At 39.3% G+C, this 20418-nt stretch overlaps 2 protein-coding genes and 1 pseudogene across 5 annotated transcripts in view; all 3 read left to right on the top strand.

Moving 5' to 3' along the window:
- The window catches only part of LOC308518949 (bromodomain-containing protein 8-like), a 12137-nt gene extending 9776 nt beyond the window's left edge, over nucleotides 1–2361 (top strand). The window contains exons 6-7 of the mRNA XM_081090755.1: nucleotides 1295–1472; nucleotides 1974–2361. Of these exons, the coding sequence (XP_080946881.1) occupies nucleotides 1295–1472; nucleotides 1974–2024 (229 nt within the window). The 3' untranslated portion in view covers nucleotides 2025–2361. The remainder of the gene's footprint in view (nucleotides 1–1294; nucleotides 1473–1973) is intronic.
- NME5 (NME/NM23 family member 5) lies at nucleotides 2255–20418 on the top strand. 3 transcript variants are annotated; one of them, XM_081090756.1, is made up of 6 exons: nucleotides 2255–2760; nucleotides 3989–4163; nucleotides 6676–6881; nucleotides 8381–8481; nucleotides 14916–15034; nucleotides 20006–20418. In XM_081090756.1, exons 2-6 carry the CDS (start codon nucleotides 4035–4037, stop codon nucleotides 20087–20089), a joined length of 639 nt encoding a protein of 212 aa, XP_080946882.1. In that variant the 5' UTR covers nucleotides 2255–2760; nucleotides 3989–4034; the 3' UTR covers nucleotides 20090–20418. The 3 variants fall into 3 exon arrangements, with proteins under 3 accessions (XP_080946882.1, XP_080946884.1, XP_080946883.1); XM_081090758.1 differs by having other exon boundaries at nucleotides 2755–3005; XM_081090757.1 differs by lacking the exon at nucleotides 2255–2760 and having other exon boundaries at nucleotides 3547–4163.
- On the top strand, nucleotides 5915–6629 carry LOC308519241 (small ribosomal subunit protein eS1-like; annotated as a pseudogene). The gene has a single exon. The product of its transcript is annotated as a small ribosomal subunit protein eS1-like (transcript).

The following is a 20418-nucleotide window of genomic DNA, read 5'->3' as shown; positions in this document are numbered from 1 at the left end:
TTCTAACTCTCTATCTCTCTCCCTTCCTCTCTGTAAAAAATCAATAAAATATATTTAAAAAAAAAAAAAGGAGAAAAACATTCTCAGCTTTTGATTATGCAATACTAAAAGTAGATTTAATATCTAATATATGACTCCACATTGTAAATAATCAGTCAATAACTACCATATGACAAACTGATCATTGGAGTTATTTACAGCTTTGGTACCTGAGGCCAACCCTCCTCCTACAATAGTGACCATAGTGGTTGGGCCTATAGGTTCTGAAGTCAGACTGCCTCCCAATTAGATTCCAGGTTGTGTGACTTGGAGCTAGTACTTAACCTCTTCAGATCTCAGTTTGCTCATTGCCAGTTGGTTGTAATAATGGTACCTACCTTATAGGTTTATTGGGAGGTTTAACTGAGTTAATATGGAAAGTACCTAACTTAGTACTTGGCCTATTTTAGGTAGTAGCAGTCAAATGGTAACTACTGTTGCTATTTTATTATATGATGAGGGTTGTTATCTTTACTACCATTTTCATTAAGAGCTAGTTACTGCCCTAGCTGGTTTGGCTCAATAGATAGAGCATCGGCCGAGGACTGAAACGTCCCAGGTTTAATTCCAGTCAAGGGCACGTACCTTAGTTGAAGGCTTGATTCCCAGGAACATGTGGGAGGCAACCAATCAATGTGTCTCTCTCACATTGATGTTTCTCTCTGTCTTTGCCCCTCCCTTTCACTCTGTCTAAAAATCACTGGAGCCCTAGCCAGTTTGGCTCAATGGATAGAGTGTCGGCCTGTGGACTGGAGGATCTTGGGTTCGGTTCCAGTCAAAGGCATGTACCTTGGTTGCAGGCTCCTCCCTGGCCCAGGCCCTGGTCAGGGCTCATGCACGAGGCAACCAATTGATACATCTCTCTCACATTGATATTTCTCTCTCTGTCTTTCTCTCTCTTCCAGTCTCTCTAAACATCAATGGTAAAATATCCTCGGGTGAGGATTAACAAAAAAAATAAAAATAAAAGAAAGTGGGTTACTGCCCTGGCCTGTGTAGCTTAGTGGGTTGGTCATCGTCCTGTGCCCCTAATGGTTGCTGGTTCGATACCCAGTAGGAGGCAGCCGATCAATGTTTGATTCCTGCATAGATGTTTCTCTCTCTTCCTTTCCCTTTTTCTTACTCTAAAAATCAATTTTTTAAAATGCATTAAAAAACCCCAAACTGGTTAGAACTCAAGAGAGCATGTTATGTCATCACATGTTCCACATGAAGGTTAGATTTCCTCTGTGTTTTTTTTCTTGGCCACCTGTAGACCCATGGACTTAACTACCCTGAAAAGGAATCTGTCTAAGGGGCGGATTCGCACCATGGCACAATTCCAGCGAGACTTGATGCTGATGTTCCAAAATGCTGTGATGTACAATGACTCTGATCATCATGTGTATCATATGGCTGTGGAGATGCAGCGAGAAGTCCTGGAGCAGATTCAGGTACTGTATGTAGACAGCTGCAAGAAAAATAAGTGTAATCTCTGGAATCAGATTTTAGAAAGTCTGAGAATAAGGGTGGGTGATGTTGAAGTGTTTCCAGAGTTTATGTTTAGAGGTGATTCAAGGATTAACATTTTACCTGCTGGTTTGGGAAATCCTGAGCCTCAGTAGGACCAGTTTTAACAGTGAAATACTGAAGGGTTCTCAAGAGAGCTGTAATGGTAGTGGGAGCTCCTGCCAGAGTCTCAAACCAGAGGGCTAAACATGTAAACCAGAGGCTGGAGTCACTGTCCATTTTAAATATTAATATTAATGTATGTTCACACTATCTGTCCATAGGGGATAAGATATAGTAGCCAGAAGATGACATTTGAGGGTTTCTTTTCTGGGTAACATCATATTTTACAGAAAAAAAGACTAATCAAATTTCACTGTGGAAAAGAAATTCAAACGTCTGTGGCTTTTAAGATTCATAGCTTGCTATCTGCCTTGACCTTGTAGGTGCTGAGTATTTGGCTAGACAAAAGAAGAAACTTAAATAGTCTGGAATGAGAACCAGCCAACCCAGTGCATGATGAAAAACCTGTTTTGTTAACCTGGAACTGCTACCCTGACCTTTTCTGGAATTTGGACCTCTCATTGAGACTGATCCAGAGAAGATCCCAGTACTTGTTTACCTTCTCTGTTGTCTTTCATAATAAGAATAATACCTTAACTCACAACCTAGGAGTCAAAGATGCCTGTGGACATAATTTTAAGAAAAGGGGGGAAACTTATTTGATGTAATAAATATCACGCATATCTTTGTTCTGTATCTATAGGCTAAATTTAGAGGTAATTGGATTAGACCTCTTATGACTGCTCTATAAATAAATGTTACTTCACAAGTATAAGATTGCTTTTTAATGATTACAGAAGCTGGGAATAGAGGGGACAGCATCATTTGGTGAAATGAGGAAGGTATTTGACATGGAAGGGGCATGGGGTGGGTGAAGGGAAAGTGTTTATGCTTTGTCTCATTTATAAAATGGGGATAATTGAAGCATGCTTCAAATGAGTAGGAGGATGAAAGAAGCTAAATTATGACGAAAATGTAAGAAAACGTCTAGTACGCTAAGATTCTCAAGGGGAATAAAAATGCCTGTGGCTGGCTCCCTTGATTAAGAGGAGCCCTCCAGAGGCTGTGAAACGGGCTGCTGGGATTGACTCTCTGCAGCCACCGTCCCTAAACTGGGCTTCACGTCTCCTAGCAACGAGCAGTGGTCGCACAGGACGCGTTAGCACTGAGGTGAGTGCCTTAGACCAACCTCAGACTCAGAATCTGCGGATGCAGCTGGGAGAGGCCCAGGGGACCTGGGATCCTACTTTCCAACCCTTCCTGACCCTACTATGCATAGTCATCCTGGCGGGCCGGGGCGCTGAACCTGTCGCTGTATCGAGGAGAGTTGCCTACTCAGTCTCCGGTTGCTGCGCCTAAAATCTTCGGCATTTCCAGCCTTCAAGTTGCCCTGTAGCATCTCCACCTCATTGAAAGTATTTAGGAATCTCTCCCTCTCCCTCCCCACCCCCTCTCTCCCTCTCCCTCTCCCCCCTCTCTCTCCCCCTCCCCCTCTCCCTCTCCCTCCCCCTCCCTCCCTCTCCCTCTCCCTCTCCCTCCCCCTCTCCCTCTCCCTCTCTCCCTTTCTCTCCCTCTCCCCCTTTCCCTCTCTCTCCCCCTCTCTCCCTCTCTCCCTCTCTCTCCCTCTCTCCTTCTCCCTCTTCCTCTCCCTCTCCCTCTCCTTCTCCCCCTCTCTCTCCCTCTCCCCCTCTCCCCCTCTCTCTCCCCCTCTCTCCTTCTCTCCCTCTCTCCCTCTCTCTCCCTCTCTCCTTCTCCCTCTCCCTCTCCTTCTCCCCCTCTCTCTCCCTCTCCCCCTCTCCCCCTCTCTCTCCCCCTCTCTCCTTCTCTCCCTCTCTCCCTCTCTCTCCCTCTCTCCTTCTCCCTCTCCCTCTCCTTCTCCCCCTCTCTCTCCCTCTCCCCCTCTCCCCCTCCCTCTCCCCCTCTCTCCTTCTCTCCCTCTCTCAATCCTCATGGACATAGACAGTAGTGTAATGATTGCGGAGGGATGGGGTCGGGTGCAGGTAGAAGTGGGCATAGAGGGGATAAATAGTGCTGATGGGGGAGACGGGGAGAAGAAAAGACAGTGTTCAGGAAATCCCAAGGCACAACCGCAGAGTAGAAATTGTATTACAGGCATACCCCCTTTTATTGCACTTGCTTTCTTCACTACACAGGTATTGTATGTTTTACAAACTGAAGGCAAGACCCTCCATCAGCAAAAAAGATGATCACACCCTTTATTGTGATACTCGAGACAGAACTTGCAATATCTCCCATGTATGCCTGTATCAAAGACACTGCTTATAGAAAAATATATTGCAGTTTCTAACTTTATAAATTAATAAGATCAAGCACTTAATAATGCCCTTCTTAATCACAATTACATTTAATTGGGTCGGGGGAATGCATGTCATTGCAGTTGATACCGTCAAGAATCTCTTTAACTTGTACCTCAAAAAACCAAAATGGAACTATCGATGTCCCCACTTCAGATATATGTAGAAAAAACTCTGGCCATTATCAAACCAGATATTGTTGACAAAGAGGAGGAGATACAAGATATTATTATCAGATCTGGATTCACCATTGTTCAGGTAACTTGGGGAAATGATTATGTTGTTTTCTCTCATTCATCTTTTTATGTTTATGTAAATGTGTTAACCTATTTAGATCCATAGTATTTAGCATTAAATTTAGGTTTATTCTTCTAACTATAAAAGTTACATGAGATAGTTTTAAAGTTTTTTCTCACACTTCAAAATACGTAAAATGAAAAATAAAATTCTTTTACCTCCTCTCCAAATCCCAGTCTTCAGAAAGGGGCAACCATTAACACTTTCTGTTCTTCCAGGATTTTCTATGCATTCACAAGTATCTCTCTCACCCCTTAAAATAGGACAATCCCCTTCTCTTGACCACCTTTACAAATCCCTCAAATAGCATTTCAGATCATTACATCTGAATCTAGTTTATTCATCCTAACTTTTGTGTAAATCCCCCTGTGTGGATGAACAACAATTTATTTACTTGGTCCTCTTTAAAAAAAAAAAAGTATTGATTTTAGAGAGAGAGGAAGGGAGGGGGAGAGAGAGATAACATGATGAGAAAGAAACAACATTGTTTGGCTGCCTCCTGCACACCCCCTGCTGGGGATTGGGAGCGCAACCCAGGCTCTCAGAAAATGACCTCTTGGTGCATGGATCCATGCTCAAGGACTGAGCCACACTGGCTGGGCTTCTTGGTCCTCTATTGATAGACTTTGAGACTGTTGGTATTTTTTTTTCAATCATTACAAACATTTAATGTTTTAAGCCTTTTTTGTTCTGCAGTTGGTAGAGGTTTGAAAATGAATGTAAAAAATATTAAATAGAATTTAATATGTTTAATCTTCCTTTTTTGTAGCTATTTTATTTGAAATTCCAGTTTTTATTCTCTTATACTGGGTCATATTGCCTATTTAGTCAATGTTTTAAAAAATGAAAAGGAGAATCTTCAGGAAAGAAATGGGATATCAGTTGAACTTAGGTGGAGGCTGAAGATAGGGATGGTATAAGAAAGTGTAAGGAAAGAATACAGGAAAGTATAAGGAAATATTTCATATAGTAATGAAAGGACTCAGGTAAAATGAACTTTTTAATAAATGTTAGGAAAACCAAGTAGCAATTTTTTAAAAACTTGGATTGGCCTTTTGGCTCTCTGAGCAGCACCATGGCGTTGGGCAAGAACCAGTCTCTTATGAAAGGAGGCAAAAAGGGACTCAAGAATAAAGAGGCCGTAACCGGTTTGGCTCAGTGGATAGAGCGTCGGCCTGTGGACTGAAAGGTCCCAGGTTCGATTCCGGTCAAGGGCATGTACCTGGGTTGTGGGCACATCCCCAGTGGGGGGTGTGCAGGAGGCAGCTGATTGATGTTTCTCTCTCATCGATGTTTCTAACTCTCTATGCCTCTCCCTTCCTCTCTGTGAAAAATCAATAAAATATATTTTAAAAAAAAAAGAATAAAGAGGTTGACCCATTTTCTAAGAAAGATTGTATGATGTGAAAGCACCAGCTATATTCAATATAAGAAATATTGGAGCCCTCGCCAGTTTTTCTCAGTGGTTAGAGCATCAGCCCTTGAACCAAAGGGTCAAGGGTTCAATTCCTGGTCAAGGGCATGTTCTGTCCCTGGCTCCAGTTAGGGGCACATGTGGGAGGCAACCAATTGATGTTTCTCTCTCCCCCACCCCCATCCCATTCTCCCTCCCTTCCACTCTGTCTAAAAATCAATGGAAAAAAATATCCTCAGGTGAGGGTTAAAAATAAATAAATAAATTTTTAAAAAGAAATGTTGGAAAAACACTAGTCATGAGAACTCAAGGAACCAAAATCACATCTGATGGTCTGAAGGGTCATGTTTTTTAAATGAGCCTAGCTGATCTGCAGAATGATAAGTTGCATTTAGAAAATTCAAGCTAATTACTGAAGCTTATTCAGGCAAAAACTGACTAATTTCCATGGCATGGATCTTACCTGTAACAAAATGGTAAAAAAGTGACAGATCATGATAGTAGCTCATGTTGATGTCAAGATTAGCAATAGTTATTTGCTTCATCTATCTTTGTTGTTTTTATTTAAAAAAAAAAAGTGAAACAATCAGATTTGGAAGACTCTTATGCTCAGCATCAACAGGTCCACCAAATCCAGAACCTGATGGAAATCATGACCCAAGAGGTGCAAACAAATGACTTGAAAGAAGTGGTCAATTAATTGATTCCAGACAGCATTAGAAAAGGAAGAAAAAGCTTACCAATCTATTTATTCTCTCCATTGATATCTTTGTAAGAAAAGTCAAAATGCTGAAGAAGTTCAAATTTGAATTGGGAAAACTCATAGAGCTTCATAGTGAAGGTAGCAGTTCTGGAAAAGCTACTGGGGATCAGACAGGTGCTGAAGTTGAATGAGCTAATGGATATAATTTTATTTACAGCCTACATTTAATTTTCTTACCTCATCCTTTCTTCATAATACAAAAATAAATGTCAAATTTGTAATCAGGTTGGTACTAATTTCAAGTTATTATTGAACTGTCACTTTAAATGCTTTTGTTGATTTTGTTTCTCTTATAGAGAAGAAAACTACAGCTTAGCCCTGAGCATTGTAGTAACTTTTATGTGGAACAGTATGGAAAAATGTTTTTCCCCAACTTAACAGCTTATATGAGTTCTGGACCACTTGTTGCCATGATATTAGCTAGACATAAAGCCATCTCTTACTGGAAAGAACTTTTGGGGCCAAGTAATAGCTTAGTAGCTAAGGAGACACACCCAGACAGGTAATTTTATTTTTTTTCTTTCTTTTTTTTTTTGATAAAAACCATACATCCTTTTTATTGTTAAGTCATAAAGAGGTATCAAAATTAAAAGCAAAAATTACAGGGTTAAGACTTAACATAACTACTAGGAGCATCAAAGGAGGTGAAAATGGGACTAGGCGCAGGGCAATATGAATTAATGAACATGGAGATACAGAGGCAGAGCTGCCTTAAACAGATTGTCAAACTGCAGCGGGAAGGCCGGGGAGGGTTGGGGGGCAGGAGGGAGGGGGGTAAGAGATCAACCGAAGGACTTATATGCATGCATATAAGCATAACCAATGGACATAAGACACTGGGGGGTAGGGGAGGCCAGGGGATTGTCAAGGGTGGGGAAAAAAAAAGGACACATATATAATACCCTTTGTAATACTTTAAGCAATAAAAAAAAAAAGAAAAAAATTAATGAACATGGGAGGGATGAGATGGGGAGAACAGTGAGCATGTGCTGAAGGTACTAGGGAGAGGATCTGGTGAAAATTTTGATCTTAGACAAGTGCCTACATAAAGAAATAATGGGACAACATTTCTAAACCCCACTATGTGCTTAAGAGTCATCCTCGCCATTGCGCTGTCCCTCAGGTAATTTTCCTAGGGAAAAATGCAATCTAACTATGAAAATGAAAAAAAAATCTGATTTCATTGTAATAGGGATTTTCTTTTATTTGAAAGTTTTCCTCAATTTAACTGTTTTTTGTTGTTGTTGTTTGGTTTTTTGGGGTGGCAGGGAGGTCCATTTTATGTTTTAACTATTTAAATCTGTATCTTAATACCAAATAACACAAAAGGTCTCAGGGAATGTCTGTTTATGGTTGATTAACCTTATTCTCTTATCCTGGAATTAAACTACCACTGAAGTAGGGTTTTTCATGAGAAAATTGGTGTGGTATTTTGAAAAAATATTGATAATATAGGACCAGATATCAAGATTTCCAGCATTATCATTAATGTCTAGAAACCAGTGGACATTGAATTCTTGCACTTTTTAAAAAAATACATTTTTATTGATTACAGAGAGGAAGGGAGAGAGAGATACAAGCATCAATGATGAGAATCATTGATCGGCTGCCTCCTGCACACCCCACACAGAGGATCGAGCCTGCCACCTGGGCATGTGCCCTGACTGGGAATTGAACCATGAACTCCTAGTTTATATAGGTCGACGTCCAACCACTGAGCCACGCCAGCCAGGCGAGTTCTTGCACTTTTGAATTGATACTGCTTTTTCACTTCTCACAAAACACCTCTTTTTCATCCAGGGAACTCCTATTTTCCCAGTATATCCCGCCTGAAGATTTTAAAGATATTTGACCCTCATCTAGATTAAAGCTTGAATTCAAGCTTAAAACCATATGTGAGAAGTGGCAAAGTTTTTGTAAAATACCTAAATAGGATGCATATATGAAAAGTAAGAAAAAGGTTGTCAGGTAGGATGGTCATCATCTCTAACTTGCTTTTAGTCTAAGGGCAATTTATGGCACAGATGACCTAAGGAATGCACTTCATGGGAGTTATGATTTTGCTGCAGCCGAAAGAGAAATTCGATTCATGTTTCCTGAAGGTGAGTTATAGATGAGTAATTAGTCAATTGCATCTCCTTATTGTTTGCTTTTTCTTTTATTTTGGGATGTAACTAGGAAAAAAGTAATTGCTTTTCTCCAATGTATTTTGTCGTATTTTCAAGTTGTAGTTAAGTTAAAGCCAAGAATAGAAAACTCAACATTATCTTCAGAACTAAATTGTGCCTTCTAGGAAATCATTTGAGAACAGTTTAATTTTTTTTCTTTCTTTTCTCTTGGACTAGAAATATTTAGGGTTTCTCTTCTCCTTCTGTGTTGTAATTCCTTCGAGTTATCTATAATGCATCAGTAAAGTTTGTTACACATGAAAAAAAGAATCTTCATTGGAAATTATGATTGGTTTACCATTTTCTAACAGTTTACTGTTTGTCCAGCACGCATGCAATTGTGAAATTAATATTTCTTGGCCCTTTTTGTTTGTTTCCATCCTGTTATAGAGATTATAAATCATTTATTTATTTAATATATTTTATTGATTTCAGAAAAGAAGGGAGAGAGATAGATACATCAATGATCAGAGAGAATCATTGATTGGCTGCCTCCTGTACACCCCACATTGGGGATCGAGCCCACAACCTGGGCATGTGCCCTTGATCAGAATTGAACCCAGGACCCTTCAGTCTGCAGGCCAATGCTCTATCCACTGAGCCAAACCAGCTTGAGCTATAAATCTTTTAGAAGTAGGCACAATGAGGACAACACTGAGGTTTTTAGTTTGTTTTCAATAATTTTAAGGCAAAGAAAATTTGCTGATTTTCATTATAAAGACAAAATGCGAAGCATCAGGTAGTTTTGAAATTTTTTTTGCATGTTATTTCTTTTCTAACTCATTTAGACTTGTTCCTCTCTATTTTATACTGAATAATTATTCAAAGAAAATGGAAAACTATCTTGGATATTTAAAAGTGCTGATTTTTAAACAAAAACTTTTATAGATACTTGTATCCAAAAGTATTTGCCTACTTATATTTAATCTTACTGATCTAATTTCTGTCACATATCCATTGTATTAAGGTGTTGTTTTCTTCACAACTGTTTATTGTGTAAAATTTCCAACATACACAAAAGTAGGCAAAATAATATGATAAACCCCTAATGAACCCATCACCCAATTTTAATAGTTATGGTCAATCTTATTTCATCTGTAACCCCTGCTCCTATTTCTCCTGCTTCCATATTATTTTGAAGCATATCTCAAACATCAGTTGATGTGTTTTTTGTTTTCTTTTTATTAATATATTTTTATTTATTTTAGAGAGGAAGGGAGAGGGTGAGCAAGATAGAAAGATCAATGATGAAAGAGAATAACTGCTTGGCTGCCTCCTGCACACCCCCTACTGGGGATCGAGCCTGCAACCCAGGCATGTTCCCTGGCCGGAATTCACACTGTGACCTCCAGATTCATAGGTCGATGCTCAACCACTGAGCCACACCAGCTGGGCAACATCAATTTTTTTTTTAATGTTGTAGTACTTTAGATATAGTCCTACTAATGAATTAGATTTTTCCTCCTTAGCTTTTAACTAAAATAGGATAAAAATTCACTTTATCTTAAGTGGAAGATAAATTTGGAAGCTCTTCTTACTCATAAGGTTATATCCCTAAACTGTTATTTTAGATTGCCTTTTATTTAACCCATTAATTAATCCTCTAGACATGAATTTAAAAGATACAGTTAGACATTTGAGAATCAGCAGTTATAGGATACATATAAGTGATTAATTACCTACCACATTGCAGATCTTTTGCTGTGGGAATATGAAGTTAATTTGGCATAAGTTCTCAGTTTGTGGTATGAGCTCCATCTTGTTTAGCAGTCAGTCAAGAACTATGTGCAAAACCCTATATGGTGCATGGCTAAAGCAAGTTGTAAAGATATTCAAAAACATATTGCTAACCCTTAAAAAAATTAGTGCTCTTCCTTTTACCTTTAATAGGGATGGCTGGTAAAGCTTTGCTACCTTCCATTCATTCAACAAGTTTGTTGAGTTACCAACTTAATAAAAATAAAGTCAAATAAGATGTCCCTGCTCTCAAGATGATCTTATTCTAAAAGCCTATGAAAATATACAATGCAATGTATAAATTATAAATGTCATTAAAAAGTGCAATGAAAGTTTATCAACATAAACATAAAAACACTTTTTATTCTCATGACCTCATTTAGCCCTAGATGCCAGAGACAAATGATAAATGGTCAGCAAAAATAGATGAGGTAGAAATAATTCAAAAATGAAGTTAAGGAAATAATTTTATTTACAATAGCATCAACAATAACAAAATACTTAAGAATAAATTTTAGCCCTACCTGGTGTGGTTCAGTGGTAGCAAGGGTGGGCAAACTTTTTGACTCGAGGGCCACAATGGGTTCTTAAACTGGACCTGAGGGCCGGAACAAAAGCATGGATGGAGTGTTTGTGTGAACTAATATAAATTCAAAGTAAACATCATTACATAAAAGGGTACGGTCTTTTTTTTTTTTAGTTTTATTCATTTCAAACGGGCCGTATCCGGCCCGCGGGCCGTAGTTTGCCCACGGCTAGATAGAGCATCGGCTTGCGGACTGAAGGGTCCCGGGTTCGATTCTGGTCAAGGGCACATGCCTGGGTTGTGGGCTCAATCCCCAGTAGGGGGTGTGCAGGAGGCAGCTGATCAATGACTCTCTCTCATCATTTTTTTAAAAATATATTTTATTGATTTTTTACAGAGAGGAAGGGAGAGGGATAGAGAGTTAGAAACATCGATGAGAGAGAAACATCAATCAGCTGCCTCCTGCACACCCCCTACTGGGCATGTGCCTGCAACCAAGGTACATGCCCTTGACCGGAATCGAACCTGGGACCCTTGAGTCCGAAGGCTGACACTCTATCCACTGAGCCAAACCAGTTAGGGCAGACTCTCTCTCATCATTGATGTTTCTCTCTCTCTCTCTCTCTCTCTCCCTTCCTCTCTGAAATCAATAAAAAAAGTATATTTTTTAAAAAAAGAATAAATTTTTAAAACGAGTGTAATTCTTGTACACTGAAAAGCACAAAACATTGCTGAGAGAAATCAAAGACAATCTAAATAAGTAGACATCCATGTTCATGGATCAGGAGAGTCAGTATTATCAAGATGTCAACTGCATATCCACATGCAAAAGAAAATAACTTAGACACTTGTTTCATAGACCTACAACGTCAGAGCTAAAAACATCTAGAAGAAAACAAAGGGGAAAATCTTCATGACCTTGAGTTGGACAGAGAGTTCTTACATATAACATCAAAAGCATGGTCCAGCCCTAGCTGGTTTGGCTCAATGGATAGAGCATTGATCTGCAGACTGAAGGGTCTCAGGTTCGATTCCTGTCAAGGGCACATACCTGGGTTGTGGGCTCAATCCCCGGTAGGGGGTCTGCAGGAGGCAGCTGAGCAATGATTCTCTCTCATAATTGATGTTTCTATCTCTCTCTCCCTCTCCCTTCTTCTCTGAAATCAATAAAATATTCTTAAAAAATGGCCTGGGTGGATGTTAACTCCTTAAAAAAAATAAAGCATAGTCCATAATAAAAAATATTGATAAATGGGACTACATAAAAATTAGAAGTTTTGTGCTTCAAAAGCTATCATTAAGAATATGAAAAGATAAGCCACAGGCTGGGAGAAAATATTTGCAAATCATAGATAAAGAAGTAGAATTAAAGGGTGGGGCAAAAGTAGGTTTATAGTTGTTCATGTGTAAAATAATACAGTAATTAATAAATAATAATACAAGAATAAACTGTGTTTCATGTACTCCCAGCCATAAACCTACTTTTTAAAAAATTAATATATTTTTATTGATTTTAGAGAGGAAGGGAGAGAGAGATGGAAACATCAATGATGAGAGAGAATCATTGATCGGCTGCCTCCTGCAAACCCCCCACTGGGGATCAAACCTGCAACCCTGGGATGTGCCCTTGTCAGAAATCGAACCCAGGACCCTTCAGTCTGAAGGTCAATGCTCTATCCACTGAGTCAAACCAGCTAGTGCCATAAACCTACTTTTGCTCCACTCTGTATAAAGAACTCTTACAACTCAATAATAAACAACCCAATTAAAAAATGGGCAAAATATTTGAATAAGCATTTCACAAAAGACAATATATGAATGGCTAATATGCACATGAAAAAGTGCTCAACATAATAATTGGAGAAGTGCAAAATAAAACCACAATGAGATACCATGGCATTTTCACTAGAATGGCTGTAATCAATGGTAAGGATATAGCAATACTGGGATCCTCATACATTATTGTAAAATGTTACAGCCACTTTTGTATTTTTACTTATTTGGAGAGAGAGAGGGAGAGAGAAAAACAACAACATTGATTTGTTGTTCCACTTATTAATGCATTCATTGGATGATTCTTGTATGTTCGCTGACCGGGCTTGAGCCTGAAACCTTGGTATATCAGAACGATGCTCTAACCAACTGAGCTACCTGGCCAGGGCTTATAGCACTTAAAAAAACAAAACAGTTTGGCAGTTTCTTAAGATATTAAGAAACCAGGTAAGTCTGTTAGCAATTCAACTCCTGGTGGAATCTACCACCCATTTTGAAAACATCCATCTACATAAAGACACGTGAATCTTTATAGCAGCATTATTTAATGTACCCCCAAATTGGAAACAATCCAACTGTTAGCCATACAGTGGAACACAACTCAATTAAAAGGAGCATGATACATGCCACAACATGGATGAACCTCAAAACATGCCAAGTGAAAGAATCCAGGCACAAAAGACCACATATTACGTATATAATCCACTTATATGAAATGTCCAGAAAAGGCAAATTTTTAGAAACAGAAGCACAGTGGTTGCTGGGGGTAGGAGTGGGAGTGGGAAATTGCAAATGGACACAAGGAAATATTTTTGGAGTGATCAAAGTGTTCTAAAACTGGATGATGGTGATGATAGCACAGCTAAACATTTATTAAATATCACTTGTATACTTCAATGGATGGATGAGTTTTATGATATGTAAATTATACCTCAATAAAACTTTAAAAAATTATAAAAAATGGAAGAGGTCTGTGCTCCCATGGAGTTTATAGTCTAGTGTTTGAAAGATAGCCATTAAATAAGAATTACCCAAATAATTGCATAGTTATTGTGTGATAAGTGCTATACAAAAACAATTGTAGACTGTAAGGAAGGTCTGACTGAGGAAGTGACTTTTTAGCTGAGATCCAAAGAGTAAACAGTGGTTAACCAGAGTAAAGGGAAGAATGTTCTAGCAGAAGGAATAGCATGTGCTCAAATCATGAGCAGGAAATAACATGGCACATTCTATAAAGAAAAAAGATTTTGGTAAGAGAATTAAGATGAGGTTAAAGAGGTAGTATAGGTGACATGGTACAGAGTCTTACGGGCTATAATATGGAGTCCTGTCTTGACTATACTATATATGCAAGCAAGAGCCAATGAAGCATTTTAAGGATGGGAGTGATATAATCTGATTTTCATTTTTAAAATAGGGTCTGGGGCACTGGATGGATATCTCAGTTGGTTAGAGCGTCTTCCCAATATGCCAAAGTTGTGGGTTTGCTCCCTGGTCAGGACAAACATATAAGAATCAACCAGTAAGTGCATGGGTGAGTGGAGCAACAAATTGCTGTCTCTCTCTCTCTCCCTCCCCCTCCCCCCCCTTCCTCTCTAAAATCAATAAATTTTTTAAAAGTAGCATATTGATGGAGGTCAATCTCAAAAGATCTACTCAGCCTTATAAAATACATTCTTTCTTGTATAAATATATTCTTTCTTGTATTGCAAATCTGGTTCACCTCCATAGTGTTCAAATAAGGCTGAAAAGACTAAAATTTCCCCAAGTTTTTAAATAATTCATTTAAAAACCTGAAAAATAAGAGCAGGAATATTAATACATATTATATAGACAGATATAAGTTTTATGTGTATATTCAGTAGTCTATAAGAGAGCAAGAACTACATATTATTCACTGTTATACCTACCACTTTGTGAAGCACCTGTCATTTTGTTGGTAGGAATTTTTGGATTGAACGAATCTCCCTGATTTTACATCTTCTTCATATTTTTCTTTTTCATAACATTGTGTGTTACAACATTTACTGTAAATAACATGGAAATGAAAATGCAGAAAAGGATATAGTTGAAAAAATAATCAGAATCTTACACATGATTACTATTAGCATTGTGATATGTTTCTTGCCAGTTTTATGTAGTCTTATTTTTTTAATGTGTGTGCTTGTGTGTTTTTGAATCAACCGCTATGCTATGTATCAGTTCTATTCCCTTAAAAACCTTTATAAGTATTTCTCATGACATTAAAATTTATTTGAAGGTAACTTTTAAATGACTGTATAATATTTCATCATTTATGTTAGCTTTAATGGGGATACATTTGTATTTGCAGTGATTGTTGAGCCTATTCCAGTGGGACAAGCTGCGAAGGACTACTTAAATTTATATGTAACACCAACTCTGCTTAAAGGACTCACAGAGCTTTGTAAGCAAAAACCAGCAGATCCTTGTGTAAGCAATCTTTTTATTCACACTAAAGAATATTGAATATAGGTTTCATATCTCAAAGATTGTCTTCTTTGCAACAGTATAAGTACTGAGAATCATTTGTTGTTGTTGTTGTTGTTGTTGTTGTTGTTGTTGTTAATCCTCACCTTTTTTCCATTGATTTTTAGAGAGTGTGGAAAGGAGGGGGAGAGACACCCAGAGAGGAAAACATTGATGTGAGAGAGACACATTGATTGGTTGCCTCCTGCACACACTCCGACCTCAGGCCAGAGATGGAGCCTGCAGTCAAGGTACATGCCCTTGTGCCCTTTACCGGAATTGAACCTGTGATCCTTCAGTTCATGGGCTGACTCTCTAGCCACTGAGCAAAACCAGGTAGGGCATGAGAGTCATTTTTAAAAACGTTTATATACAGTTTAGATACTTCTGTATGTGTAACTTTTTTTTTTTTATTTAATTTCAGAGAGAGGAAGGGAGAGAGAGAGAGAAACATTAATGATGAGAGAGAATCATTGATTGGCTGCTGCCTGCATGTCCCACACTGGAGATTGAACCCACAAACCGGGCATGTGCCATGACATAAATGTTACTATATTTAAATATATATTTATAGATATTATTTTAATAGTTACATGATTTCTTTTGTTGCCTTTATTATTATTCTTTTATTGTTTGAGTTGTTTGCTATTTAAATACTATAACAATAAACAGCTGAGCATAAAGCTTTTCACATATCGAGATTATTTCATTCGGAAAGAAATCAGAAAGTAGAATTATAATTCAAAACATAAAAAATAATTTAAAATTGACCCTTAAAGAACTTGCTTTATATTTTAATTATTAATTTTTGAATAAGTAATATTTGAATATAGTATAATTCAAAGGTCACAAAAGGATCTACACTAATAAAAGAGAAAAATGGTAATTGGCGTACGGCGATACCGTTTTCATTGGCTAATCAGGGCTATTGCAAATTAACTGCCAACTAAGATTGGCAGTTAACTGCCAACAAGATGGCGGCTAATTTGCATATGTGGGCACAATGCAGGGAGGCGAAAGGGAAAGCAGGAAGAAGCCCCCTGCCACTGACAGTGATCGGAAACCCAGGGGGGAGCTAAGAGCTGGGGGGCAGCCATGATTGGAGAATCAGGCGCCTTTGCCGCCCTGGCCAGTGATAGCAGGAAGTAGGGGTGGAGCCAGCGATGGGAGCTGAGCACGGTCAAAGCTGGCAGTCCCAGGAGCTAGGGGTCCCTTGCCTGGGCCTAAAGCGAAGCCCACGATCGCGGCGCCCCCCGCTGCCACTGCAGATCCCCACTGCCTGGGCCGGACGCCTAGGCCAGAGGCGTTAGGCCTGGGCAGGGGCGGAACCTGCAACCGCGGGGAGCTGGGGGGTCCCCTGCCCAGGCCTGACGCCTCTGCCAGAGGCGTCAGGCCTGGTCAAGGGGCCGATCCGGTGATTGGTGATCGGAGGGTGATGAGGGTCAACTCCTCTGGCTGAGGCATCAGGCCTGGGTGGGGGGCGGAGCCGGGGATTGGGGGGATATGATGGTCCCCTTGCCCAGGCCTGAAGCCTGGGTCAGAGGCGTCAGGCTTGGGTGGGGGGTGGAGCAAGCGATCAGAGGAAGATGGGGGTCCCCTGCCCAGGCATGATTCCTGGGCCAGAGGCCTCAGGCCTGGGCGGGGGCCAGAGCCAGTGATCGGGGGGAGATGGGGGCCCCCTGTCCAAGCCTGACACCTCTGGCAGAGGCGTCAGGCCTGGGCAAGGGGCCGATCAGGCGATCGGAGGGTGATGGGGGTCAACGCCTGAGGGCTCCCAGTATGTGAGAGGGGGCAGGCTGGGCTGAGGGACACTCTCCCCCCACACACACACCCAGTGCACGAATTTCGTGCACCGGGCCCCTAGTATATAATGAAAAGTAACTCTCCTTGCTGTTCCTCAACCACCCAATTGTGGTCCTTGAAGTAAATTGCTGTTACCAGCCTCTAGTATAATCTTTATGAGAAAATATATGCATATACATGTAAAAGTAGGTTTGCAGTTGATCATATGGGAAAATATATCATGCAAGAATCTATATATATAAAAGGCTAAGCGACCGGCTGACTGGCCGGTAGGTATGACTTGCACTGACCACCAGGGGGCAGATGCTCAACACAGAAACTGCCCAGTGACAGCAACTCTCTCACTCCGGGACCCCTTCGGGGATGTTGGAGAGCGGTTTCAGCCCAATCCCCGCAGGCCCCACAGGCCAGCCCAATGGACCCAGCCTGCCAGAGGGACCCCGCTCACTCTACAGATGCCCTTTGAGCCACAGCTCTGTCCCAGGTGCAGCCGGCCAAGGAGGGACCGTGGGAGGTTGGCTCCAGGGTGTGTCTAGCCCAGCGGTTCTCAACCAGTGGGTCGCGACCCCTGTGGGGGTCGAACGACCCTTTCACAGAGGTTGACTAAGACCAGCCATGGGCAAACTATGGCCCGCGGGCCTCCGGCCTGTTCGGCTGTTCTATCGGGCCCGCGGAGCCGAAAGAGCGGAGGGTTCTCTTGCTCTCCCCTCCGCTCCTTCACCAGCACCAGTGTTAACATGTATTAGTTCACACAAACACTCCATCCATGCTTTTGTTCCGGCCCTCCAGTCCAGTTTAAGAACCCATTGTGGCCCTCGAGTCAAAAAGTTTGCCCACCCCTAAGACCATCGGAAAACACATATAATTACATATTGTTTTTGTGATTAATCACTATGCTTTAATTATGTTCAATTTGTAACAATGAAATTGGGGGTCACCTCAACACGAGGAACTGTATTAAAGGGTCGTGGCATTAGGAAGGTTGAGAACCACTGCTCCAGGCCCTAGTAAAGTAACCTCTCTATATTTCATGTACATGGAATTATAGAATATTTGTTCTTTTGTTTCTGGCTTATTTCACTTAGCATAATGTTTTCAGAGTTCATTCATATTGTAGTATGTATCAGAATTTCATTCCTTTATGTCTGAATAATAATTATATATATATATGTATATATATATAATTTTGTTTATTCATTCATCTGTTGATGAGTACTTGGGTTGTTTCTACCTTTTAGCTATTGTGCTTAATGTTGTATGAACATTGGTGCACAATTATCTATTTAAGTACTTGTTTTTAATCCTTTGGGGCATATACCTATGAGTGGAATTGCTGAGTCATATACTGTGTTTGGCTTTCTGAGGAACCACCAACTTATTTTCCACAGTGATCACTTTTTACATTCCCACTAGCAATGTATGAGAGTTCCAGTTTCTCTACATCCTGGCCCACACATATTCTTTTCTGTTTTTGTTTCATTATAATAATCCTAGTAGATGTGAAATAGTTTATCAGTGTGGTTTTGGTTTGCATTTCTCTAATGTAAATTATGTTGAGCATCTTTTCATGTGCTTACTGGCCATTTGTATCTTTGCTTTGTAGAAATGTCTGTTCCAGTTAAAGTTTTCTGCCCAGTTTTAATTTTTTGTTGTTGTTGAGTTGTAGTTTTTTATATGTTATAGGTATCAAACCCTTGTCAGATATACGATTTGTTAAATTTTTCTCCCTTTCTGTAGGTTGGTTGTCTTTTCACTTTCTTGATAATGTTTTTTGATGCCAAAAAGTTTAAAAATTTAAATGAAAATCAATTTATCTTTTTTATTTTGTTGCTCATGTTTTTGGTGTCATATCTAAGAATCCCATTGCTAAATCCAAGGTGATGAAGATTTATTTCTATGTTTTCTTTTAAGATCTTAATGGTTGCCTGACTGGCGTGGCTCAGTGGTTGAACACTGACCTATGAATCTGGAGCTCACGGTTCAATTCCCTGTCAGGGCACATGCCCAGGTTGTGGGCTCCATCCCCAGTGTGAGTCCTGCAGGAGGCAGCCTTTTAGTGATTCTCTCTCATCATTGATGTTTCTATCTCTCCCTCTCCCTTCCTCTCTGGAATCAATTAAAAAATATATTTAAACAAGATTTTAATGGTTTTAGCTCTTATATTTCAGCTGTTGATCCATTTTAAATTAATTTTTATATATGTGTTAGGGTTTATTTCTGGACTCTCAGTGCTATTCCATTGGTCTATATATGTCTGTCTATATGCCAGAACCACACTGCTTGGATTGCTATAGTTTTGAAGAAGATTTTGAAATAAGAAAGAACAAAGTCAGAAAATCCTCCAATTTTGTTCTTTTTCATGATTGTTTTAGCTATTCAGAGCCCTCTTGAAATTCTATATAAATCTGAGCCTTGACTTTTCCATTTCTGCAAAAATGATTGTTGGAAATTTGATATTGTTTGTGTTGAATATGCATATCAGTTTGGGTAGTATTGATATTTAACTTCTTAACAGTATTATTAAGTCTCTCTAGCCATTAACACAGATGTCTTTATTTAGGTCTTTAAATTTCTTTCAACTATGTGGTGGTGGTTTTGTTTTTGTTTTTTTTGTTTTTGTCTTTTAACACCAAGATCTGCAAAAAGCCAACTTCTAACATAGGATACCAGCTATGTTTAATAGTTTTCAGTTATACAAGTTGGTTAAATTTATTCCTAGATACTTGTTTTTCAGTGCTATTATAAATGAAAGTGATTTCTTAATCTCCTTTTTGGATTGTTCGTTAGCAATGTATAGAAACAACTGATATTTTTGTGTTGATCTTATAACCTACAACTTTGCCAAATTCATTTATTAGCTCTGGTAGCTTTCTTGTGGATTCTTTGGGATTTTCTATATATAGGATCATATCATTTGTAAGTGGAAATAGTTTTACTCCTTCCTTTCCAATTTGGATCTGTACTTGACAGTCTTACATACTGTAAAATTTAGTGTTTCAGTTTTTAATGGTCATTTTTTCATTATTCTTAGAGTGATTTTGAAAACTGTTTTAGGTTTAAATTGATATACTATATATTGAAGAAAATATGTAAATGTTTACTAAGTTAAGGTATCTTTTCTTTTTTCCATAGATTTGGCTAGCTGATTGGCTGTTGAAAAATAATCCCAACAAACCTAAACTTTGTCACCATCCAATTGTAGAAGAAACTTATTAAAATAAAGTCCTCCAAAGAACAAATCATGAACGATCTCATTTTAAAGGCATGCTTCTAGGCTTCTACTTAAAAAACAAATAGATCTCACTCCTATGTGGGATATAATGATCAACATAATTTGATGAACAAGAATAGATCCAGAGACAAATGGCGGGGGGGAGGGGGTGGTGGTTAGAGAGCAACCAAAGGACTTGTATGCGTGCATATTAGCATAACCAGTGGACACAGACACTGGGGTGGTGGGGCTTGCCTGGGGTAGGAATTGGGTGGGGGGGTGTCAATTGTGGAAAAAGACATATGTAAAACTTTAGACAATAAATTAATTCATT

Source organism: Myotis nattereri (assembly GCF_964212035.1).
Source record: "Myotis nattereri genome assembly, chromosome: 5".
NCBI lineage: Eukaryota > Metazoa > Chordata > Mammalia > Chiroptera > Vespertilionidae > Myotis > Myotis nattereri.
Note: the sequence above shows the minus strand (reverse complement) of the source record. Positions and strands in the feature narration are given on the sequence as shown.

Coding starts and splice junctions, on each gene's coding strand:
- NME5 (XM_081090756.1), top strand. CDS start 4,035: ATGGAACTATCGATGTCCCCACTTCAGATATATGTAGAAAAAACTCTG. Junction 4,164..6,675: donor CTGGATTCACCATTGTTCAG/GTAACTTGGGGA, acceptor TTTCTCTTATAG/AGAAGAAAACTACAGCTTAG. Junction 15,035..20,005: donor AAAAACCAGCAGATCCTTGT/GTAAGCAATCTT, acceptor TTTTTTCCATAG/ATTTGGCTAGCTGATTGGCT.